The 26,267-nt window shown below is 29.7% G+C and overlaps 3 protein-coding genes across 10 annotated transcripts in view; 1 reads left to right on the forward strand and 2 right to left on the reverse strand.

Annotated features, from left to right (window-relative positions):
• The window catches only part of LOC119673477 (protein draper), a 42,875-nt gene extending 24,030 nt beyond the window's left edge, over nucleotides 1-18,845 (forward strand). The window contains exons 2-13 of one of the 8 annotated variants that reach the window (XM_038084758.1): nucleotides 9,078-9,550; nucleotides 9,619-9,782; nucleotides 11,331-11,462; nucleotides 12,997-13,243; nucleotides 13,313-14,352; nucleotides 14,747-14,953; nucleotides 15,021-15,353; nucleotides 15,417-15,584; nucleotides 15,651-15,947; nucleotides 16,006-16,161; nucleotides 16,646-16,678; nucleotides 18,369-18,845. In XM_038084758.1, the coding sequence (XP_037940686.1) occupies nucleotides 9,420-9,550; nucleotides 9,619-9,782; nucleotides 11,331-11,462; nucleotides 12,997-13,243; nucleotides 13,313-14,352; nucleotides 14,747-14,953; nucleotides 15,021-15,353; nucleotides 15,417-15,584; nucleotides 15,651-15,947; nucleotides 16,006-16,161; nucleotides 16,646-16,678; nucleotides 18,369-18,631 (3,171 nt within the window). In that variant the 5' untranslated portion in view covers nucleotides 9,078-9,419 and the 3' untranslated portion in view covers nucleotides 18,632-18,845. Of the gene's footprint in view, nucleotides 1-9,077; nucleotides 9,551-9,618; nucleotides 9,783-11,330; nucleotides 11,463-12,416; nucleotides 12,526-12,996; nucleotides 13,244-13,312; nucleotides 14,353-14,746; nucleotides 14,954-15,020; nucleotides 15,354-15,416; nucleotides 15,585-15,650; nucleotides 15,948-16,005; nucleotides 16,162-16,645; nucleotides 16,721-18,368 lie in introns of those variants that run through there. The other 7 variants (XM_038084759.1, XM_038084757.1, XM_038084761.1 and 4 more) reach the window with 7 other exon arrangements.
• On the reverse strand, nucleotides 5,387-7,301 carry LOC119673478. The gene is made up of 2 exons (XM_038084766.1): nucleotides 7,077-7,301; nucleotides 5,387-6,158 (listed from the first exon to the last, which is right to left on the reverse strand). The coding sequence occupies exons 1-2, from the start codon at nucleotides 7,163-7,165 to the stop codon at nucleotides 5,471-5,473; spliced, it is 777 nt and encodes a 258-aa protein (XP_037940694.1). The 5' UTR covers nucleotides 7,166-7,301; the 3' UTR covers nucleotides 5,387-5,470.
• Nucleotides 18,846-24,502: 5,657 nt separating the features above from the next.
• On the reverse strand, nucleotides 24,503-25,883 carry LOC119668770 (congested-like trachea protein). The gene has a single exon (XM_038078395.1). The coding sequence runs from the start codon at nucleotides 25,741-25,743 to the stop codon at nucleotides 24,823-24,825; it is 921 nt and encodes a 306-aa protein (XP_037934323.1). The 5' UTR covers nucleotides 25,744-25,883; the 3' UTR covers nucleotides 24,503-24,822.
• Nucleotides 25,884-26,267: the final 384 nt, after the last annotated feature.

Genomic DNA, 26,267 nt, shown 5'->3' on the forward strand with positions numbered 1-26,267 from the left:
TCTCTATACATAAAACCTAAAATTTTTCTATGCTATGTTATATTCCTACATCTAGATACCAAGTTATAATAACGACATAGCGATTCTATAGCTTGTTAAACTTCCATAATTCGAAGTACCATTTTGCAAAAAAAAAAAGGTTCGACTTATGAAAATTTCAAGTTAAAGAAATTTTTTGTAATTGTATGTAATTTGCTCTCTAAACCCTGTAGCACTCTAGTTCGAGTTATAGAAAATTCGAGTTATAGAAGTTCGTGTTATGGATTTTGACAATATTTTTATAGCAATTAATATCTTTGCTACTGGTACTGGTAAAACTACATTATTCCATTTTTATAGTATACCAAGTAAATGCATTTAAATTGATAAATTAATAAAACAAAATTTAATATTATAACCTGATCTAGAGCTTGGAATTTAATTAATTTGAAAAGTTCGATATAAAATATTGTTATATCCTCTCTAATCGGTCTTAACTTAATAGTTAAGCATAGAAACTTGAAAATGGATATGACTTTTTTTTGCAGCGTTTAGCAATAAAAAAGGAGAGAATTATTAAGTTCTCATCTATTGTATATTATGTTAGATGTTCAAACTAGACAAGCAGTAGGTTTTTGAAAAAATCTTCTTTTGAGAATCTCGAGAAACAATCAGAAAGTGATATCTGAAATTTCACAAAAATCTTAAAGAAAATAAATTGGTTAAATTGATACAATATCTTTTAAATCATAAATATGAGTGCCATTAAAATCCGCTAGAAAACAAATCCCAGCAGATCCAAAAAAAAAGAAATAAAGATGATGTATATGCTGTATACTTACTTTATTGTATTGAAATTTATAGCATTTGTTTAAAATATAAATAGCTCTGTTTATTTTCACAATTTTGAAGACTACATAGATATGTTTGAAAATAAAATATATCTGTAACATTTCTATTATAACAATTAAAATATCGTTAGTAAAATCGAAGCAATTTTTGCATGTGTACTAAATAGGTTGCTACTGATTTCAGCAACCAAATATTAAAAAAAAACTTTAATTATTAATTATTAACTATTTTCCTTATAATATATATAAATTATAAGTTTCATCTCACGAAATGCAAATAAACAATCCCGCCCTAACATGACTCACTTTATATTTTTTTTCAAACTTAACTTTTTAGTATAAATATTTATACTCACCGTGAAAGAATTGAATTGTTTAGGTCAATTAAAATTAGAAAATGGTGTATAAAAATTAATTTTTTTATTTATTTGATATGTTTTCACATTAAAAATTAAAGGCTTTTTAGCTAGCTTTTGTATGAAATAAAAATATGCTACTATTGTTTGAAACACGTACTGGTATAGGTAAAAATATTTCACTTCTCTATTGTTTTACATGTCAATTTATACTTAAGGTTGTTGCATGCAAGATATATGTCACAGTCAAAACTTAGTAGAAATATTTTAAATTCAAACAAATTTGAGACCAACGCATCAAATTACCTTGGGAATTAAATAGTTCTTCAATACTATTTACGTTCTATGAAGCAAAGTAAAGTAAGATATAATTTTGGTTTATTTTTTACAAGGATCTTTGAAGGATTACTTATATCCAATTATTTGTTTCTTACCTTCGAAAAGTTTAATAAATACGATTATAAATAAATGACATATGATTACAAGCAAAAATATCAATTCATTGGGCCTAATCAAATCTTAGAAGCTTAATTTTTCTACCTAAATACTTTTTTAATTGCCTGTCCTTTGATATTTTGGTTGTTCTCATCGAATTTTGAGTCATCATTTATTATAGAACTTCCAGATAATATTCTGCATTCACTGCCTGTCCCTCTAAAACGAATTCACTAAATCAAAAAATTAAAAAAAAGGATCAGGTTTCTTTTGATTTTACTTCTCTAATAGCGAAATTTTATTTCATTTAATGGAAGTTGCGTTTTTTGTTGACTTTCACGCTTTTGACATTGCAAATATACCAGGTTTTATTACAAATTACAAAGGGCAAGCATTTTGGACTCAAATCTTCGGAACAACCTTTTTGCTTGTTTGTCGCAATGTGTGGGACGAGGCGCATCAGGGCATTCCATAAGCCCAAATTTTTAATCAAAACTTGATAGGCTATTATTTTCTACACACAGTAGTCGCTTTGAGGAATTTTTTTTTGATTTAACCGATATTTTGTTTATTTCAAATGGTTTACGTACACCTTGTTTAGCAAATCAAGTTCGATCGATTTCGGATACGCTACAACTACGAAATGTATGCAATCTACCTTGAAAGAGATATAGCTACCTAAATTAAGGTGGGGAGACTCCAGTGGGTGGTTCAACTAGCTCGTATGTGTGAAGAGAAGCCTACTCGAATATACTTTCATACCAGATTTTGTAGTAAGCTGTAGGGGGGTGACAGCCCATGTCTGTTCGAAACTTAAACTTAGACACAAATCAGTAACTTTGGATTCCAGTAGAGGAGAGTAGAGAAATGGAATACTCTTTGAAGGAAGTCAAAATCGAACTCTGGTTATAATAATGATAATGATTAATATTGTTGTTCAAGGCATATAATCTTATTTCGCTTGAAGAATGGGTATTGGGAATATGATACGATGTGATATACGCTTGATTCACATATATAAATAATTTTGTGTCATAAGTGACAACACAGTAATTTGCATGAAATTAACCACAAACATTTTGCAAACATCTTAAAATCGTTTTGTTTAGTTTAGTTTTTTGTAGATGAGGTACTTCCACACGACATCTCCAAAAGAATTATATACATTTTTGCAAAATATTTATTTTGCTAAGCTTTATTTACATTTTAGTTGAAGTTTATAAATTTAAAAAGCTATAATTTAATTTTGTTGTCATAGCAAATTTTATTCTCTAAATTGTTGACATTTTTAAATTGTTACTTCATTTCACTTATTTCTGCAATCACATTCTAGAAAATTATTTTCGTATTCTTAAAAATAATAAACATTTCAACATAAACATTTTCGTTTGCTTGAAAATAAATATGTCTTTGCACTTCAATCATAAAACATGAATAAATAAAAATAAAATTATTTAAAAAAATTTAATAAGCAAAAATATGAAACCAATTTTAAAAAAAATAAACTCAATAGAAGAATTTATATTAAAGAGCTCATGTCTATACCCAGAGAAGTGTACGAATATTTAATTAAACAATTGCAAAATATTACACCTTCAAGGCTTAAGTCAACGATTTTAAACGTAATTCATATGACTACCATATATAGCTACATATTATTATCAAACAATATATGTACCAAAAATATAATTAATATAATTAATTAATTATATATACGTTTAAGATTAGGTTGGGAAAAAAGTATTGACTACCATTTATATTTATATATAATTAGTTTATATATTTGCTCCATGGAATTTCAAGCAGTGCCCACTGGATTTCATTCATCTCTTACGACAACCCTGCTTTACCCCAGGAATATACTTACCTCTTTCCTGAGAGTCCTTTATCCAGACAGTGGTAGCTGGAAACGCTTTTTACGCTGATGTTAGTCAATACCGCTATTTAATCAAAATCGTTTGCATACAGTATCATATACAATACATTTTTTATGACGATCTCAGATGATATCTCAGTTTGAAAAAAGAAAATTCGATCTCTTAAATTAATTTTTTTTACACAATTGGTGTGCTGCAACAGTATTTCTCATCAGGTCCATCCTCATCCCTTTATCGATATCGTATCTGCTGCTCCCATGCGTAGGTTCCACACTATATCCACACTATTTCCATTTTGAAAATTACTATTTCCATTTTTTACGTTCCATTTTGTACCAGCTGATGGCGATAGAACACCTTTTATGCCCGTTTTTAATTATTCTTTAATTCTAATAAAATTGTAAAATATGTATTTTACATATTTGTTTCGATTTTCCAATTTTCTTTACATTGTAATACTTTTTAAATGAAGTAGTTATCTGAATTAAGTTCAACACTTTTTTAAAAGCAAAACCCGTTGAACCAGAATAAAATGTTTATCTCTAAGCAAGCCATCAGACTATGTTTGCTGTATAATCATGACACCTTCAGTAGACAACTAAATCCATACTTAAGAAACTCCAAAAATTTGAATCTTACGGAATATATTCATTGATATGACTGAAACCTCGATATACATAGGCAATTTTCTATTCGTACCGTCATTAAATGCATCGAGGTTGGAGAGTCTAAGCTATTCAGAAAATGGATGCATCAAGACCAGTGGTTCCTAACCGGTAGTCCGCGAAATGATTAAAAATAGTCCGTGAATCTATTTTACAGGTATGGATACATAGCTTGTAGTTGAGAGGTCCAAATATTATCCAAGACATTCTATATATAGGTTATAAACCCTATATAATATATCTATGCTCTTACACAATTCATTATACCAGAGATGCATAAAACATACTAAAATATATATATCGTTAATTGTTCTAAAACTTTGTGGTCCCTACTAAAAATAAAAACATCATAGTGGTCCTTGATCAAAAAAAGGTGGACAACAACTGATCTTGCCGAAATAGTACGAGTGCTAGCTGCTACCAATTCTCAATTCACTAATGTCATGTCAGCTATATATTTTGACTATAATCAACTATCTTTAAAAAAAATAATTGCTAAATGCAGCTAACCGATTATATTTTATTACATTATATATCAAGTCAATTCTGAGTACTTTTTGCCCAACTAAAAATATATATATTATATACCTATATTATATATATATTATATATATTATATTATACCTATATTACTTGTTATAAAATGTATAAAATCTTACACAAAGTCTAAACATCTGTTATAAATTAAATTATATATGTTCGGTTATCTAACAAAAACCGACCGTCGAAAGATATTAATTTTGGCTTTGAGTATAATTTAAGCTAATTTTCTAATTTAATATTATTGGTGCTTGCTTCTTAAGTTAAAATATAAGTATAAGCTTTTAAAAATATTTTTGATATGAATCAAACTAATGTAAATAATTATACTTCACATTATATGGACATACATTTGTATATATAATCTGTGTACATTCAACTGCGTGCTGCACTCAATTGAAAATGCAATTGAAAACATACGAACAAATGGCAGCTACGAATACGCGCAAATCTAGAACGTATATGTATACTCATATATATACATACTTTACTTACAGAGCATATAAAAATCACATAAACAGCACAATATCATATAAGTATCTACCATAGAGGCTGCTATCATTTCAACTATATTCAACGCTTAAGCGTTGGTGACGAGAAGCGGAAATACTCCTCGTTGTCAATGGAATAACGCATTTTACAAAATAAAAATTTTTATTAAATAAATTCTAAGATAAGCACGGACAAGAATATATATAATCAAAATTTTTACATGTAAAAAAATTATTTAATATATACAACATAAATAGCTCAGGACAGGATAAGTTTTAAGAATAGTAAATACCGCTGACGTACTTCTTGAAGTTCAAAATGGAATCTCTTACAGCACAGAAGCAGGACAACAGAAAACCGAAAATCGCCACAACAAACAGGGCTGGGGATAATACCAAAATCATCCCATAAAATAGGACGTCATCACACTTTGCCAAAGTCATACGCCACAATAGAATACGGGCACCACTGTGCAAAACACATCGACCTTTCCATAAAATGTAGCTCCAACTCCACACTTTTGACATAGCCGAAAATACGATGGATGATATTATAAAGAAAATCTTGAAAATAATTAAAGTAAATTGAAACATTTTCCGAAAAGCTGCATTTTCTTGAATAGTTGAGATAAATGCTGACATCCGCTCGATTTTCTTTTCTGAGAATATTTTTTCTGCATAATATCGACAAAGACGTATAAGAGGGCTCTGCAGTTGTCCTAATGGTTGTAACTGATAATTATTATTATTGTAGCTATCATCAAGAGTGGAGTTTTGATGCATACTCGTTGAAGCCTTCCGATAACGTGGGAATTGTTGATACATGCTGCTGCCCCCACCTTGATAGTTACCTGAACGATTCCGTTGTTGGTAGTACCTTTGATAGCTACCTTTGAAGTTGCCATCAAGAAGAGAACAGTCTTGATGTTTATCCTGATAGCGACCTTGAGGCATTATTAAAGGACTAAAAATAAATGAAATATGCTTAAAATAAGAACTTTATAAATTAAAAAGAATGTGTGGCAACATTTGATGTCTAACAACGCTGTCAATAGAGAAGATGTATGAGAGAATAAAAACATGGAATTATTAAATTGGTGATATTTTTTTATAATCCGGCAATATATTTTAGGTCTATTTTCGAAATAATTTCAAAGTTGTTTCCCAATTTTATTGTGGTACTATAAGCACTAAAGATACTAAGCGGCCAAGGTAACAACTCTGGATATGCTGGATAAAATTCTTAATCTATTGATGATTAATGACCGAATAAAGGTTCTCATGATTGCTAACACAGTGAAAATCTTAAGTGAACATGTTCATAGCATTTTACAAGACTAGTTATAGAAACATTTGTCAGTAAGGTGGGAAGTTGCATTTAGTCACAGGGTATGAAAAACTATGAGTTATCTCAGAGTACGAGTCATCTCTATTATTAGTATAATTTTAATATTTTAAGAAATTTTTTAGGAAATTTAAATATCTTTGTAGCAAGTGTAAGCGAAAAGCTTAAAAAATTATCTCCTCATTTATCACTAATTTTATTTTACTAACTCCATATTTCTATATGGAACCTCTTAGTTTGATCTCTTTTTTGAAACGAGCAGTTCAGTAGTTGAAATTCAACAAAAGTAATGTTCAATAATAATAATGTAATACTGTTTAGGCAGTACTTTTGCAGGGCTGGAACTTTCATTCAAAGCATCATATGTTTAGTTTACGGTTTGCTATTTTGCTGTGTGAAACCGCTCTACAAATATGTATGATTATTGTATACTAGGGACAAGTCGTGTTTTGCAAGGATACAATAATTTTGATAAAGGACCAATAGAAATTGTAAGCATATACATAGGTATTAAAAAAATTTATTATGACTACTTACCGTGGACTTACGCGTGTACGTGTAGTTGGGGTTTCTGTAAATTCTTCTAGAAAGGGAAGATAATTTAAACCATATTTAGTAGGATCCATTTTGTTACTTTATAGTTTTTAAAAAATATACGCAAAATTTAAATTTTAAGCTTTGAACCAGATGCAACCAATCGAAATTTTATATTTATAGACAAAATAATTCTGCTTCCTTTCTAGTTACAAATAAATTTCAAAATTATGCCAGATTTAAATAAATTTAATTTTCTAAATTTTGAATAAATATGTATACATACTTTGTTTTTCATTTAAGCATGAAGACTAAAAAGTATTGTTTTTTTTAATTGTTTGAATACTAGATTAAAGTACTAAAACGTTTTGTGGATTCAATCGAAAAAATTCTATATTAGTTGAATCGACTGTGACTAATTGCTTATTATATTTTCCTTTTAAATAAAATTAATATCTTGCATGAGGTAAAGCTAACAGCTCATGATCTGATATGCTAGTTCAGGGCTGTCCAGACTGAATGCGATCGCGGGCCAATACAAATCACTGTACAGCTTATAGGGCCGCAGAAACAAATAAATACGTTTTTGACAAAAATAAAAATATTTTTCAATGTGACATGGTACGTTAGGACGAATAACAGCCTCGGGAACCTCAAGATTGGTCCGATCAAAAAATATATAAATGATAGAGCCGTGAAATTATTTACGAATTAACATTTTCCAAAAAAAAAAATAATTTAATTAGCATAATCTGACTAAATTAAGTAATTTCGTAAAGAGAAGTCTTCATTATCAACTGCACAGTTTGGCTTTTAAAAATTTTTTCTTATACCTTAATTTTCGGACGTTTGATAAGAACATAATGCTTATGAGATACTTGAACAAAAGAGAAGTAGATCTACTACTATTAAAACTAGTCAATCAATATTTATATGTAATATTATTGAATAACACATTAAGTATAAGAAGAACTTACGAATGGAATTCTTCCAAATTGTACAGTTGTGTGAACGGGATGCCAGTTTTAAAATACCGAAATATTTTTTAAAAGTCAAAATTTCAAATCTTTTACATATTTGATTTAAAAACTTCAAAATTAATTGTTTTGCTTTTATTAAAAAAAAAAACAAGTACTAAAGAAGTATTATAAAAACAGTAAATTATTTATAAAATCTGTGAGCATATGAGTTTATTGTTTCTGGAGAGTTTTAAGTCGCGCAAATACAAAAAGACAACTAAGTGCTTGAGAGACTTATGTTATTGAAGAAATTATCGAAGAGTTGAGAAACAGCTGTGGGCCAGTATAAGACGACTGTGATGCTAATATAGAGAAGGGAGTTGATTTTTGTTGCACGATAAAGCAATGTTGCACAAAACCACCCTGGAATCATCCACCATACGCACGACTTCCAATTATTCTTAGAATTGAAGTTAAGCACGAATGGAAATAGTTTTCGATACTATCTCAATCACGCGAAATACTCCTTCCAACATAATACCAGTATACATCCAATAAGTATCTTTTGAAATATTCGTTGATCGTTTCAAGCGGTGTGCTGACTTGGAAGAAGACTATTTTAAATATAAGAATAAAGAATAAAAATTAAGATAAATCCTTTGATTATTTTTTATGAGATATTTCTTATCGTTTATATTGTATATCGTATATGTATATAAAAATTATTTAATATTTCAAAAATATTTTTTCATTCAGTAATAATTCTTAAGACCGTATCAAAAAAACGCTTATAGCTATATTTGATTTTTAAAACCATCAATAAATGAGTCAATGAATGAATATTAGTAAATATTGCGGTTTCTCTGTTTGTTTTGCAAACTTACTTTTGTACTGAAATATGGAAGAAATGTTATAAATAAATTAAATTGTAAATTTTTGAAATATATATTCGTATGTACATTTAACAATTTTATATAGTATAAAATTATTTAATTAATCCTATTATTTATTTAATAAAATATAATTTTCCTTTTTCTGATTGCAGTTTTGATGATAGAGCATTATTATTTGCTGCTGATTCTGCTGCCACTTGAAAAGCAGATATTATAGCTGAATTTATCCGATCTGAATCATCAAGTGAAAAAGATATTTATATATCAAATACAGCGCTAAAGCCACAAAAGCAGCGTCGGTTTATAGAGCAATGCGCAAATTTATTTAGCGACTGCAACAAAGCACTTGGGACAATAAAAAAGTTCTCATTACTGCCGTTCAACAGCACTGAAGTTGACAGCAGTTTTGCCCGCATATATCAGTAAATGAAGCATTAAGTAAATATATGCAAAATATATTATTAATTAAATAAATATATAAGAATATACAAACAATGCGCAACGTGAAATTTGTATTTATATACACGACATTAACATTGCTGACAGCAGCAGTGTTTGCAGCCAGTACAGACATTTATTTAGAGAACAAACTGGAAGGCCCGAATGTATGCAAGAAGCTCGAAACGTACGTATTAAAAATAAATTTATATTAACTTTTTATTGTATCATTTTAAAAACTTCTGCGTTTTATAGATTTCCTGTTGAAGTAGTCACTACTGAGCTACAGTCTTATCAAGAACGCAGCTCTGTTTGGTGCCTACAAATACCCCCGAGATGCTCTACATATCGTATAAATCACAAAGTTGTCAATAAAACTCACACGATCTATAAACAACAAATTAAAAGAGATTGCTGTGGTGAGTATTGGTGTTCCAAAGATCTATAAGTATGAGAACTTCGTATAAAAAGTTGCAGAGCAACCCCTTGCTATATTATTAATGGAAGAATTTTTCGCTATATTAGCGCATGAAATAAGCTTAATATAAAGCTTAGAAGCTTATAAAATATTCAAAATACTTTGACACTTTGTTTATAATATTTTATTTTAAAATAATTACCCTTATATTAGTATTATTATATGATCTCAATTTCTATAAGCAGTTTCAGTTAGGTAACATTGATTATAACTCTTGAATCATTTACCAATTTCGCTCTGAATCGTTGTTCTTGAAGATATCGGTTATCCATTTCACCGAATACGTTGAACGAAGGTGGAATGTTGGTGGTATGTGTGGATAAATGTCCATTCGATTTTATTTCAATCTGTTTTATTTAATTATATTTATTCTATTTCTATGCTCCTATTCTGTTCTATGCTCCTTTATGCTAAACAATTTTAATCGTATACTTATTCTTATTTTTATTATTATTATTATTTTTATTTTTATTATTATTTTTATTCTTATTATTATTTTTATTCTTATTATTTTTGTTCTTTTTATTATTTTTATTCTTATTTTTATTCTTATTATTGTTTTTATTCGTATTCTAATTCTTATTCCAATTCTTATGCTTGTTGCTTGTTTTTATTCTACTCTATTCTATTATATTCTATTTTGTTTTGCTCTATTTTATTACACACTATCCAATTCAATCCAAATTTGTTTTATTTTACCATATCCTTTTCCTTTCTATATTTTTTTAAGTAATTTTTTATGTTGTGATATAATTTTCAACTTTGTTTGAAACTAATTGACAAGAAGCTATCTAAACAAAAATAAAGGTAAATGAGATATAGATTGAGAAAAGTCGGTCTTGTGGAAGTAGCGCAAAGCTCCCACGACTTCCAGTGGTGAGTTTTGGGAAAAATAAAAAAGGCGAAGTAATATGATTGCTGTTACTCTTTTTTTTTGCGAAAAGATTAAAATAATGTAATGTATAATAAAAAAGAAGATTAAAAGAACTGACATTAAAATTTCTCAGTTAATTAAAAACACACTAATACTTTATACAATGCAGAGTCCAATTGCATTTTGAATGAGCAATTTCTTCATGTAATCCCACAAATGAAGACCTAATTGGCACATCAATTAGTACAATCCTTTCACGCTATTGTATTCATGTCTATCTATATTTCTGACAGGAATGTATTGACAACTATTGATTCAGTTCTATGCATTATCTTGTTCATTTTCTAGCGATCCTCATGTTAAAATGTTTTCAGTTTCCTCTCCCACTAAATCACACTTCCTCTTTTTCAAAGTCTTTATCTTATAATTCCTAACACTGCCACTCATCTTCATTCCTGACTATTAAGATTTCTTTAAGCTGACAATATATCTTTAAATAGTATTTACAGTCTCATATGATTCTGCAACTTTTTATAAAATAACAATTGTTTTTATTATATTTTTAGTCTAGACATTTTTAATATGATTATTATTTAATACATTTAATCTTTCTAGATGGTTATAAAATCAGTGCTAATGGTACCGCGTGTGAACCGGATTGCACTCAAAAGTGTCAACATGGCAAATGTATTGCACCAGATAAGTGCAAATGCGACCACGGTTATGGAGGACCTGCTTGTGATATAAGTTCGTTAATATGTTAATTAATATATGTAGTTTTATTTGTGTGCTTTTATTGATTTATTTTTTTAGTTTCTGCTTTTGTTTTTAATTGCTTTCAGTAGAAATTAGACACAATCTTGAATTATTTAATAATCTATCTTTTTTGAACAGTTTTCTAAGCTTCTAATACAATACAATACTAATATGTGTTATTGGTGTTTATTAGCAGAGTTAACTTATGTTTTAAATATCTAAAAGTATCTGATAAATATATCTTTAAGATATATATCATAAAGAAAGTCTGACTAATTCTAATATGAAGTAGAAAGCTGAATTTTATAAATTCTAGAATCAACTATATTCTAGTTATGATATATCAGCAAATGGCTACTTGAAACATGACCTTACCTTTTAAATTTGAATTTTATTTTTCAATTATTGGTCTTAAAATTGTCATGTCAACGTTTAATTTCTTGATTCTTAATTCTTCTTCTTCTTGAGTTAGTGCTATTACGCACTTTTACTCTATAATGGCTGGGGGGCTTATCTCTACCCCACACTAGGCTTTAACTAGGCTAAAAAAATCATATCATTTATTTGTCTTTTAGTTGATGACGGACCTTAAATCAGAAAATCTTCTTGAGAATCCAGAAGTGGACTTGAGGATTGTTAATTAGCGGGGTTAATTAGCGTATCAACTTTAGTGAATAATTTTAGAGCTCTGTCTCTGATATATTTTTTCACTGAGTCAATCCTAAGATCTCTATGTATGTCTGTTGATCTAATATACCATGGAATCTTAACAGTTTTCTTAAAGCCAGGTTTTGAGCTATCTGTAATTGCTTTAAGGTAGTATAATTTATAAGATTTCTTAGATATTTCAAATTTCTGTCACATTTTTTATTTGACACTTGAAAAAAAATCAAGTTGGCATGAAATAAAAATAAATTCAATTGATTTTAAATCTAAATTTGTTTTACAAACAAATATTCTATATAAGTGATCTCTAAAGCTAAAATGCCTTATATTGGATTTAAACAAATGACGACTACTATAATCATGTGGGGATTGTCCGTGTTAAAAAAATGTGTGCCACAATTTTAATCAATTGAATAAGTATAAAATAATATATGTATTTATTAAGATACTTTTGGATTACATTAAGTTCTATAATTGCTTTACTTTGCATTTCGGTGTTGTTTTTTCAAGTTTTTTTATTTTAGTTATTTTTAAATATATTTTTTCTGTTTGAAGAACACTCTCTTCAGCATTAACACCCTCACAATACTACAATACGTAATAGATAAAAAAAACTTTCGGAACTGATTCTAATCTTGGTAGACATACTTGGTCGGTTACTTACTAAACATTTTTAACTGCTTAAATAAATAAACTTCTTTTTGGGCACTAATGTTAAATGCACTACGTCTATGTGCTGCATAAAATGTGTAAATGTGTAAATGTTGTGTAAATAATTAACAGTGGGAAAGCGATATTTTGTTGATTCAAGCACAATATTTTAAACAAATAAAAAAAGTAATTATAAATCTTCGCATAGATTGTCCACCCGGTTTCTGGGGTCGTGACTGTGGTAAGCAATGTGATTGTCTTAACAATGCCACGTGTGAACCTTACACTGGTGCTTGCGAATGTGCCAAGGGATACTCTGGTGAGAAATGTGCTGACACTTGCCCCAAAAATCGTTATGGTTCTGAATGCAAGGAAGTGTGCCGTTGTGAAAATGGTGGCAGTTGCCATCATGTTTCTGGAGAGTGCACATGTGCACCAGGCTTTACTGGACCCTTGTAAGTTTATCAAAATATTAAAAACAGTTCTTAAAGTGAATAAGTCACTTTTTTATTTAATTCTGCAAGATGCGAGGACCAGTGTCCGGATGGAAAACATGGTGCACAATGTAAGCAAGATTGTCGTTGTCAAAACGATGGCAAGTGTGATCCACAAAGCGGCGAATGTATGTGCCCACCTGGTTGGACTGGAGTAGTTTGTGCAAATAAATGTTCTGTCGGAACGTACGGACCAAATTGCGAGAAACCCTGTGAGTGTTTCAAAGAAGCTCCATGTCATCACATAACAGGGAAATGTGAATGTCCGCCAGGTTATTTGGGTGAACGTTGTTTTGATAAATGTCCAGACAATTTATATGGGTTGAACTGTACGGAAACATGCAATTGTAAAAATGATGCAACTTGTGATAAGGCAACAGGAGTTTGTACATGTAGTCCCGGTTGGCAAGGCGTTGATTGTAGTGAACGTATTTGTGAGTTAGATAAATATGGCACAGATTGTAATAAAACGTGTGAATGTTTAATGGATAACACAGAAATGTGCCATCCTTATACCGGCAAATGCAGTTGTAAAACTGGTTGGAGTAGTTTACAATGCAATAGACCATGCACATTCTTAAAGTACGGACCCAATTGTGAATTAAATTGTAATTGTAAAAATAATGCTAAATGTTCGCCTATTAATGGTACGTGTATTTGTGCACCTGGCTATCAGGGAGAAACTTGTGAAGAAAGCTGCAAACCGGGATCCTATGGACAGGATTGTGCTCAGAAATGTGATTGCAAAAATGGCGCAAAATGCGCACCTGAAACAGGTCAATGCTTCTGTACGCCAGGTTGGAAAAATATCAAATGTGATCGTCCATGTGATATAAACCATTATGGAAAGGATTGTGTTGGTGTATGTGATTGTCATAATAATGCATCGTGTAATCCGCAAAATGGTAGTTGCACTTGTGCTGCTGGCTGGACTGGCAAGAAATGTGAACGAAAATGTGACTTTGGAACATTTGGTTTGGATTGCGCACAAAAATGTGAATGCGATCCTCAAAATACACTGGCCTGTGAAGCTGTCGATGGGAAATGTATATGTAAACCAAGTTGGGGAGGTATGGATGAACTGCACACTCATACATACATTCAAGATCATTCATTAAGAAAACATTTTTCATTTTCATGAAATTGAGGTTTCATTCTTAGTATAACAAAAAAAAAGCTCTAAAAAAACTGTGACTTGTTACCTGGATATGCTCTTTTATCCATGCATTTTCTTGACTTCTTACTGTGTCCAACTGCATGAGTAGTATAGTAAAATCATTCTTGCATCCTCATCTAACATTTCACAAGACATACTCACACTTACACAAACAAATTTACATAATTTTTTAATTGACATTATTTTTGTTCTATTTTATGTTATATTTACTGCGTTTTGGTACTGTTTTCCTCTGTTCTTTTGCGTTACGTTTTATATAAAAAAATATATAAATAAAAACAAAAAAGGTGTTCATTGTGAAACAAATTGTCCAACTGGTTTTTATGGTGAAAATTGTGATCAAGTTTGCAGATGTACGAATAATTCATCTTGTGACCCAAACACTGGACGCTGCATCTGTTCGCCTGGTTGGCTTGGAGAGGACTGTTCCCAACCTTGCTCAAAAGGTTATTACGGCATGGGCTGTAAAGAGAAATGTCCTGAGATAATGCATGGTAAGAGAAAAGTCCTTGTGTTCATAGTCTATATATAGTAAATCCTTGCTACAATTTTCTTTTGTAGGTAACAAGAGCTGTGATCACATAACTGGAGAAATAATTTGCCGCGCTGGTTATATTGGAATAACTTGTGAACATCCATGTCCTACTGGTCGTTATGGTCCTGGCTGTACGCTAAAGTGCCATTGCGAGCACGGTGGTGAATGTAACCATATTACTGGAAATTGTCAATGTTTGCCTGGTTGGACTGGCCCCAATTGCAACGATTCATGCCCCACAGACTATTATGGCATAAATTGTTCACAGCGCTGTCGCTGCCAGAATCATCAAGGCTGTCGCAAGAATGATGGTCTATGTATATGTCTACCTGGATGGATGGGCTCACGTTGTGATGAAGGTGATTGTTTTTTAATTTTTTGTGGAAATGTGTTTTATTTAATATATTTTTTTTATCCATTAGTTTGTCCGGAGGGTTTTTATGGTCAACACTGTATGTTACCATGTACTTGCTCCTCACAAAATTTTGTATGCCATGCTGCTAAGGGTTGCGTTTGCCGTCTAGGCTATACTGGTGAAAATTGTGATGTACCAACCAATGCGTTACAAATACAGCGAGCTGATCTGGAATGTAACTATATCATGAATTGAATTATTATTTATTTCAATTTAATACTACTTGTATTTTGTTTTTTAGCTAATCGTACTGGTCTTGCGTGGGGCTTAGTATTGGGTTTAATTTTCGTAGGAGTGATTATAGCTGTTATATTTTATTATCGTCGACGTGTATCCAATTTGAAAACTGAAATTCAACATGTGCAATATATCAGTGACACATCACAAGGTTGGCCGGATAGACACAATTTCGATAATCCAGTTTATGGCCTACAAGGTGCGGATTCACGTTTGCTCAATAATTTACGACCGAAAATGAACAATCTAGATTGCAATGGTAGTATGGTATATGGTGATGATTCAAATGCAAGCAGTAGAGGTAATATAAAATTGCATACATATGTTTATATTATTTAAATAATATTTTCTCTATTTAGCTGGAACTTATTCAATAAATTACAACAGTGACATGCTCACTAAAAATTTAAATGCCGATCTAACGAATCCTAATGTTTACAATTGCATTGATGACGCTTTAAAAGAAGAGCATGTTTATGATGAAATTAAACAAAAAGAAGGTTATAAGGATCCCGGTGAGTGAAAATGAATAAATATTATTTGCGAATAATTAAGACGAAAGGATATTTTATACTATATACTCCGCAATTCATACTGTATTTTTCAGAGTGTAGTAATTGGAAACAGAACAATGCATAATTGTAGTAATTATGTTTCTAAGACCAATTATAATTATAATTAAAATTTATTTATTATGCTATATAAATGCGATAAATAAACTTTAAATGTATATTTTAAAATATCCTTTTTTACATTAAATAACAATAATAAATAATTTACATTTTTAACAACAATAATAAAAAAGTTTTGACCAATTAGCCTATAAAAAAAAAACACTTATTAAAGTTATTTGGTCACAAAATTATTAACAATTAAACAATCATACATTCTAATTTAAAATTATAGCTTTTAAATAACTACTAATCAAATCTCTTATAATATATATACATATTTATATATTAACATTAACATCCATCTAATATGCTTGTCATTAAACAGTCAAAGATTATCGGAAGAAATTGTTTCCTGATGGTAAGAAAGCACTAAATGCAAGACTCATCAACATTACTCGCTGTGCGTATTTATTTTTATTTTGTCATTATTTTGTTTTTATTTATTTATGTTTTTTGTTTGTGTTGTTTTTTATTTGAATTATTTAATTGTTTTTGTTTTAATTACCATTTTGCACATTTGTATTTACTGACTGATTTACGTTCTTGACAAATGGTGCGACGCCTTAAAAAGTATGAATGGTACAAAATCAAGTATGTAGTTTCAGATGAGGAATCTATCCATAACGAATTTATTCATTTATTTTAATTTTGTTATATGGATAAAAATTTTTTAGCGAAACCGTATAAATGTGAATAAAAAATTGTTTAATACATATAAGATTCTCTTTAGAACTTTTGCTTATTTACTAATTTTCCTTAAAAAATGTGCTTTTGTATATGATTATTAAATGAATAAGGATTAAATATCTTAGTATTTATTATATATATATTTAATATATATTCTATGTAAAATATATGTGTATTTGTTCAACAATTATTAAATACATCATTTGCATTAAGGGATATGTTTTTAGTGCATAGTGAAATAATGGACAATATTATGGAATATTTTTATATTAACAATATGTTCCCAGAAGTTTGATGAAAATTAAATTTAATAATCATGTACATATTTTCAATATACATTGTGACCGAAAGGTTTTCGGAGGTTCTCATTTAAAATTCGCGCGCTGTATATTTTTCGATATTTTAAGTTTATGTAGTTTGGCAGCACCTGTCCTTAATTACTATGCCAAAAATGGAGCGCGATCTGTCGGACAGTTCGTTTACGGCAGCTGTTGAAACCAGTTCACCTCAGTAGTGCGTTGCGAAAAAAACAATGGAAAAAAATATTGAACAAAGAGTTTGCATCAAATTTTGTTTTTCGAACGAAATTTCGTGTGCAGAATCGTTGCGAATGCTACAAAAGGCTTATGGGGAATCAGTTTTATCGAAAACTCAAGTTTATGAGTGGTACAAAGCCTTTCAGGACTGTCGTACGACCGTCGAAGACATGCCGCGTTCTGGACGACCTTCGACCTCTACCACCGACGAAAACATTGAAAAGGCAAAGGAAATCGTGTTCAAAAATCCTCATGTGAGTGTTAGAGAGATAGCACGAGAGCTAGGCATCGGTCGTGAGATGGCTCGTTTGATTTTGGTGGACAATTTGTGTATGCGACGTGTCAACGCCCGGCTTGTTCCGATTCACCTCAATTTGTTCAACATTATCAACGATTTTAAGGCCAAACATTCAATAAATACCATCGAACAGCCACCGTATTCACCTGATCTTGCACCGTGTGACTTTTTCCTGTTTCCCAACCTCAAATTACCACTCAGAGGAACGCGTTTTGAATCCATAGAAGACGTAAAACAGAATTCGCAGAGGGAACTCAAAGCCATACCGGAAAGCGCCTATAAAAAATGTTTTGATGATTGGAAGAAACGTTGGCATTTGTGTATCGCTTCTAATGGAGCATATTTTGAAGGAGATAAATAAATATTGATGAAGATTAAGAATTTTGCGTTTTATTTATTTATGACCGGAAACTTTTCGGTCACAATGTACTTTAAAGTATTAAAGTATTAAGTCTAGTTGCATGTGTATAATAAGTGTTTTAATTTAATTTAATATTATCTTACTAATACATTTCATTTTTAAACAGATGAATATGATCACTTAGACTACTCCCGACCGAGTACCTCTCAGAAACCGCATTATCACCGCATGAATGATACTATGTTAAATATCAATCATGCTGAAGAAAAACCAAGTAATCTAAAAACAATGGATGTGTTATTGGAAAAGGGTTTTCTTGTTCCAGACGAAAAGGAAGAAAATGAAACGTGTGATAGTATTTGCGATAACACAAACTTATCAACAACATCGACAGCATCACCAAGTCCAAGCCCAAAACATGCGAAATGAGAATGGACAGTATAAATAAACATTATAGCAATATAGTTCAATTATAATCTTAAGATATAATAAAATTGATGTTTTTAACATTTATTTAGTGCTGCGTCTTCGAATTCCTATGTTTATATTTTTTTATTAATTTTTTTATATATGTTAATGTATAATTTTTTTATATATGTGCTTGTATAATTACTTTTGATGTAGTCAGTAATTAAACAAAATTTATTTTTGATGTAAATTTTAATTCATTAAAATTTTTATTTTATATTGTACATTTTGTATTAGCTACTATATTATCGAATATATATTAGATATTATTTTTAAATTATAGTTTTGTATTGTTTTAATGTTTATATATGTGCAAATACCGTATATATTTATTTTTATTAACAGGTATACACGCGTATATTAAATGTAAATAATTATTTACTCTATTCGATTTCTATCATATACCCCAATATTCTAAAACAAACTTTTTTATTATTTATAATTATACATTTATGTATAATTATCCAATTATGTTTTAAATCTATTTCCAATTTTATACACAATCAAAACCAACTTACCAACTTAAAGCATAACTTTAAGATTATTCCCTAAAATTTTTTGTATTTGCTCAAACTGCTGAATTTTAAAAAATTATTATTGCTCATTTTTATTATTAACCAACCTATTTCGGTTTTTAATATTATATGTATTTTAATTATATCTTAAGTGAATAAGTTTTTATTTGAATTTGTAATTATTTAATTAAAAATAAACTATTTATAACAATTAAAGAATTGTATAAATTATATTATTAAATTATTATTGTATTCCTGTCAAAAAAGTAAAAATTTTATATTTTCGACTGAGAAACTACGATTTATGCTTTTACGATATAAATTTATTTTATAATTATTTATATTTTCTTTTAAGAGTGTTCTAGTGTTAATATGATCAACACATAATTTATGTGCAATTAGAATTAATCGTCACATTTATCAGTAAGATTAAAAAGACAATAAAAATCTGATTGCATATAAATTTGTATCCCTACATTTGTTTTTCCTTTTAGTTGATCATTGCAATATCTGTGTATTTCTAAATCGTAATTATGTCATATGAATGTATTTGCTATTTATATTATACTAAATAGAAGTCATTCATTATTAATTAATTAATAAATATAAGAATATAAAGAAATAATTTATGATATTTTAAAAATATATATATTGACTTGTAAACATAATAAAATATTTTTACACTTAATTGTGTCGGAATTAATTCTATTTATTAATGAGTTTGATTTTAAATCATATAAACGATATATTTACAAAATAATATATATATAAGTTATTCTTCCCTGTTAGCTGTTATCTTAACAAAAAAAATTAGAATTATAATCTCTAAGATTTGAGTGAGAAAATTAATAAAATATAAGCAATAAATGATATAAAATCATGATTGAAGTCGTATATAAACAGATATGTTTATTTAAATAAAATTAAGATTATTTAGTTTATAAAATTAATTAATGAAAATTAATATAATTTTTATAGTAAAAATATTGGCCAAATTTTAATGAAGTTTGCACAGTTTTAATAAATCATATGAATAAAACAAATTAATGTTTGTAAAATTAAATGTATTCAAAGTAAAATTTTGTATTCATAACCAGAAATTTGTTAAGGTTTAATTATACAAATTCAAATTCATGTTTTATATTACAAAAATAATTGAATATTTAATTTACATATTTAATTCAATTTTTGTAACTTATAATTAGTTTAACAATATAATATATATGTTTATATTTAAGATTACAATAAAAACATTTATACAAATCATGACTAAACATTTTAATTTAAGTACTCAACAATAATATCTCGATTACGTGCTATAATTTTATTTTCATGAATCAAACCATTGGTCCCTTTTATATTCTCAAATGACTTGTCGGTAAAACGAGGATCTTCTGTGAAATCTATTCGTACAGTACATGTACCTAAACAATTTATCGTATCATCAAATTCGTATATATCAAAACAAGTAATGTTTTCAATATTTTGTGTCGTATGCGATGACAATGATAAAATTTTTGATTGCGTTTTGACACTAATATGGTCATCAGTATTTGCACTATTAAATACATTAGCTTCTATTAGCTATCCTTATTTTCCTTATATAAGATTTCTCATTGTAATGTTCCGAACTGATCCTAAAGACTGTGCTGTAGTTATGAGTTTCTTTCGTAAAAGTATCACTATTCGATTTGATTTCATCAAATTCTTCATCCTCACATTCCAAATTATATCCTAGTATTGCAATGTGGTTTCAACTTAACAAATGTCTTTAATCTCATAACATTCACTTTCTAATATAACTAATGGAGTAGGATTTTTAGTTCTAGAAATATATGAACTATATAGAGGCTCCAGTCTTCTACTAGCATATCAACAGATGTTGCATCTGCTCCTAAATTTTTATGATTGTTATTCACATCTATTTTCGCTTTAAAGAGAACATAAAGAACTTCTGTCAAATTCTTTATATATACCTGGCGACTTTCGTGAGTCGCTGCTGCAGTATCTTGAGAAAATGAAATTGCTTCATTTATAATGAGCATTTTCGCTTTTTTCGGAATATACTTCTCATAACTTCTTTGTCCATATCGGATAAATATGTGCAAAAGCTTCCCTGACAACGAGTTTCACTTTGCTGTTGTACATTTACCTAAATTTTATGTTTTCAATAATAATGATATATTTTAAATTAAAATGAAAATAATATTATCGGCGTTATGTCCAACATAGTCCCAACCACATAAACAAAGACGTGTGTCTATATCGCAATGACTATATATTGGGTGCAAATCATTGAAGACACCTTTTTGTTATTCCTATTGTGCATCGAGGTCGTGTACGAATATACCTTACTTCTTCGCTTCACGAAACTGCATATTCTTACAGTTCAAATAGTATCCTGCATACTTCCGTATGCAAATGCGATGTACATAGTCATTTCTACAGCATTTACCACAAATTTATCGCAAAGGTTGGAAAAAAAATCTGTAGCTTCTTCGCATATATACCAATAAGTATCAGATGATGATGAAGTTTTGACTAATTTACTTTGATTATCGTCTATGACAAACATAAATCGCAATATGACCAAAAACCATCTACAAATTGAAACAGGCATTTTTTGCAATTTTGTTTTTCATATTTAAGTTGTTACATCAAAAATATTTTAGAGTCGGTTTGGTTTTTTAGGGAATTTTAGCTTTTATTGCGATCGTTGTATATATCTTTATATATAAATTCGCCTTCTTTAGGAAATTCTTGCTTTCTTTAGGAGAATTCCTAATATTTACGAATTCTACGGCATTTATTATTTGTGCCACATTCTAAATAAAAATGCGGTTTATATTTGTGGTATTCCATGCTCGCGTATTGTTCTTCGAAATAAACGCAAGGACACTTTTTTTCTAGGTCTATTTCATTGCAAACATCACACAATGAAAACCCTAAGGTGTCAGCAAATTCTCTTCTGTAGAATGTCGACCGACATTATAGTAATTTAAATTAAAATTAAGCTATCAGTAAACAACTAATCTCCTGATTTGAAACATACGCGCAAATAGTCGTTACTTTTCTTTCGATACCGACTACTTTACGCTGATTATTCTTGGTACTCGGTGTCGAAAGAAAAGTAATTGGTATTAAGATACATGTAGTTTGAAACGTTTTTTTACATAGAGATTACTTGTTATCGAATTTTCGAATTTAAAATGTGAATTATTTTCGAAATGTGTTTGAGAATATTCTAACGTCTTGGATTTGTTGCAAATTTCTTTTTCTTCTCAAAGTTTAAAATATATACTAGGTTTTAAAAATCCGTTTAACATTATTGCATTTTGTTGATGGTTTTAACTTTTGCTTTTGCTTATTTTAATATATTTATTTCAATATAATTTATCAGTATTTTGAAATTAAATTTGCTTTTAGAAATCAAATAAGTCTTTGAAATCAAATAAAATTAACCCTTTGGAAGCAATATGTCGTTTGATTACTATACAAAGTAAAGGAAACGATTTGGCTAAAAGTAGTAAAACATATTTATTTTTCATTATCGTTTCTAATTATTTCATTTTTCTTTTTCATTCACTTCATAATTTCGCAAGAATATATTTTATTTAAAATAATATATATTTATAATGCCATACAACATTCTCACATAATGCTTGCAAAAATACAAGAGATAAATGTGTACTGCAAATTTAGGAAAAAAATAGGAAAATACTTTTCGTTTTTGTTTTTGTTTCGCTAATCACTAAGCTTTAAAAGTTAAAGTGTAAACACTTAAACCAAGAAATACCAAAAGTAAGAATGAGTTACTCATGTAACCTTACAAATAAAAAAAGTAAATAAAAATTGGTAACTACGTTAATAATCTTTTTATGCAATTTTGGAAAAATTCAAATTTTTTGTATATCATTATCACAATACTGCACCATGCTTTGCATCTCCCTTAATATAAGCTTAACATAGCGCAAGGATTGTTCCTCAAATCTTCGTATTTGCCTTTTGATAAATAATTGAAAAGAAACATCTGCTACAAAAATAATAGATCGAATACCAGTGGCATTACTTATAACTAGTTATATATCCATTTTAGTTAAGCCCGATAGAGGACAAATAGAATCAAATGTAATTTGCAACAGCGTTTAACACTTATCAGAAACAGGAACATAAAAACGATTTAATCTACGTCCCACAGCCACTCATCAATTACGACCACCAAACACCCATTTCCACTCCCAACAGCGACTATAATAACAGATATGTATTAGCTATTCGGGCGAAAATAACTACAATAGCAACAAAAGTCAATACTTTGAGTACACCCGTGCAGTGACTATAACGAGATATAGCTCAGTAGTATAATTTAAATAGCCTAACTATATATGACTATCTATGATAGAATGATAATATTCGTATTAATAAGATGTCAAGAAAAAATGTCTTCCAAAAATATTTCGAATATCAAGAGAATTTCAGCTGACAGTGTTTATCGAGCATCAACAAAGAAGATAAAATAGATTATACAGTTATGGTGCAATATTAGTGAACACCACTCGAACATGATCATAGAATTTGAAGCTGAACCGCCTGATGCTGAAAAGCTGTTAGAAACGCATAAAAGGGCTAATGTGATTTGTGCCGATTCTGACGCTTCCGATGACAATGAAGATGAAATTTTACCATAAATAAGTTAGTGACAAATTAACTGCAAGAGATCGAATGCAATGGGATACTCGACCTCATGTATCATATCAAATCTTAACCAAAACAATGTCCGCCAATGCTATGGTGCAGATAAAACTATAGAAATGATGTCAGTAGAGCAAATGTTCAAATGTTTCATGAGTCCATAAATGATGGATATCATTATGCGCCATACAAATAAAAAAGCCGAAGACATATGATACCATGTACTGGCACCAGACGTAAGCTCTTTCTACGCAGATTGACTGAAGTGCTTTCTATGCCAATAATAGAGGAACGTGCACTGAATCGTCAAATTACGCGGAATTTCATCACGAAAGTAGCCATTGAAAGTTATTTGAAAGATCCACTGAAACAGTTTTTGAACACTGATCTATTAGCACCTTTACAAGTTCATTCAAGAAAACCTATAACAGGAACCTGTTATCTGTGCTGCATTTAGGATGAAAAACGTTATAGAAAGACTCGAAAATCGTGCAGCCAATGCAGCGGTTTACTGCATTGCAGCATTTTATTGACACATCTATATGCGTACTATGGTGTAAAACTATTTAAAATACATATAATATGTATATTAGAAATAAAAATAACTATTTATATGATAAGAATACAAAACTCCTGTTATTTGCTATAAATTACTGTATTTTCTGTATAAATGACAAGTGGATACGCGGGTACCCCGAATGTGTGTTTACGTAGGTGTCAACTTTGTAAGCTTTTAAATCCTGAACCCCTTTACCAAGAGCAATGAAAATGGATTAAAATTGCTCGGGATTTCTAAAATTTCCACGATCTAAAATTTTAATGTAGTAACATCACTTATTTACAAGACCCAGGTGTGTGTTTTAGGGTTAAAAAATTGCTAACGATCTATACACCTGTTTAGATCGTTAAATTATATTTTTACATTTTTATCAAATGGATAAATAATTAAAAATTTGGTACAACGAATTTTAAAAATTTGTTCATCATTTCGATACCCAGAAAACACGCTCCGTTTGCTGGAAATGAACGCAGCATTATAGGTGTCATGCCTCGATATAAAGCCAACGGTCCATCATTTTTTAAGAGATCTGGGAAAGCAGAGCGTACACCATGTGGGTATTTGCCTGGTGGTGCTGTTTGTACTCGGGTTTTTAGTACATCAGCTGGCAGGCCAAGAATCCAATATGTCATTCCAGATGCACCACCACTAATAATTGATATTGCTGCTACTTTTGATGTAGTGTCATCACCAATTTTTTTCGTTAACATTTCTGATATAATTTCATAAGTTAAAAAATAAGTTCCATTTGCCGGTATGTCCCTGAGTAGCGTTGCGCAGAGTCCTTTATACACACTACGAATTCCATCTTCTTTATATAACTTTATAGCACAATCAAACAAGCCATTATACTTTTGTTCCCCACCAGACCCCTGTTGTATTTGTAAAAGAGATTTAATACGATCACCAGGTGCCATAACGAAAGCTGAAAATACACCGGAAAAACCGCCAGCAATAAAAATTTGAGTATACGTCAATTTTGTGTTAGCATCAGTTTGTTGTAAACGTTTTCCGAGTGCATAGCCAGCGAAGCACATAGCAAAAATTGGTACAACACCTGTAAGTGGGGCTGACATACCCTTGTAAAGTCCCAGTGGTCCTTCTCTCTGAATTGTTTTTTTCGCACAATCCCATGTACCTGCATATAATGGCGGTTCTCCAGGATTAGGTTTCGGCATAGTTTGTAGGCGCACCTTAATGGTGTCCAATGGATGACCAGATAAAACATTACATATGCCACCAAAACCACCAGTCACTAGTGCTTTTACAGGATTAATTTTAGCTTCTTCTGGGGGCTCTTTAGACATTTTATTTCATTATCGTATCGACATTTAAGAAGTTGATTACTTTGTTTTGAGTCTGTTAAGTCGAAAAAGCAATTAGTTTCCTTCAAGTGCTATTTCATTTGATAATATCTGGATTATAATATAACAAATCAAACTTAAAGAAAATAATAATAAAAAAATAATACATATGTTATGTCAAAAAAAATTATTTATTTTAAATTTTATCTCTAAGTTACAGACGAAATATATTTAAAAATATGTCTTTATTGATCCAAATGTTAAGGTAATACTGATCAAATACTGTGTCATATTACCTGTTGTTCTAGTTACAGTTAGTTAGGGCAGAAAAAGAGCTAAATAGTACTGGGAAGTTTTAATGTAAACGAAAAATGACGGGGCGAACTAATTAATTAACTCTAAAAAAAGAATAACTGTTTCTGTTATCTCAGCAAGTCAAAGACCCCCTAAATTTTGCTTCTAGCTACGTGCATACCTGTTGTCATCTATTGACTTTAGAGCGATTACCAGTGCAGTCGGTGATTAAA

The sequence above is a fragment of the Teleopsis dalmanni genome, chromosome 1 (assembly GCF_002237135.1).
Source record: "Teleopsis dalmanni isolate 2A chromosome 1, ASM223713v2, whole genome shotgun sequence".
NCBI classification, from domain to species: Eukaryota; Metazoa; Arthropoda; class Insecta; order Diptera; family Diopsidae; genus Teleopsis; species Teleopsis dalmanni.

Coding starts and splice junctions, on each gene's coding strand:
- LOC119668770 (XM_038078395.1), bottom strand. CDS start 25,743: ATGTCTAAAGAGCCCCCAGAAGAAGCTAAAATTAATCCTGTAAAAGCA.
- LOC119673478 (XM_038084766.1), bottom strand. CDS start 7,165: ATGGATCCTACTAAATATGGTTTAAATTATCTTCCCTTTCTAGAAGAA. Junction 6,159..7,076: donor CGTACACGCGTAAGTCCACG/GTAAGTAGTCAT, acceptor ATTTATTTTTAG/TCCTTTAATAATGCCTCAAG.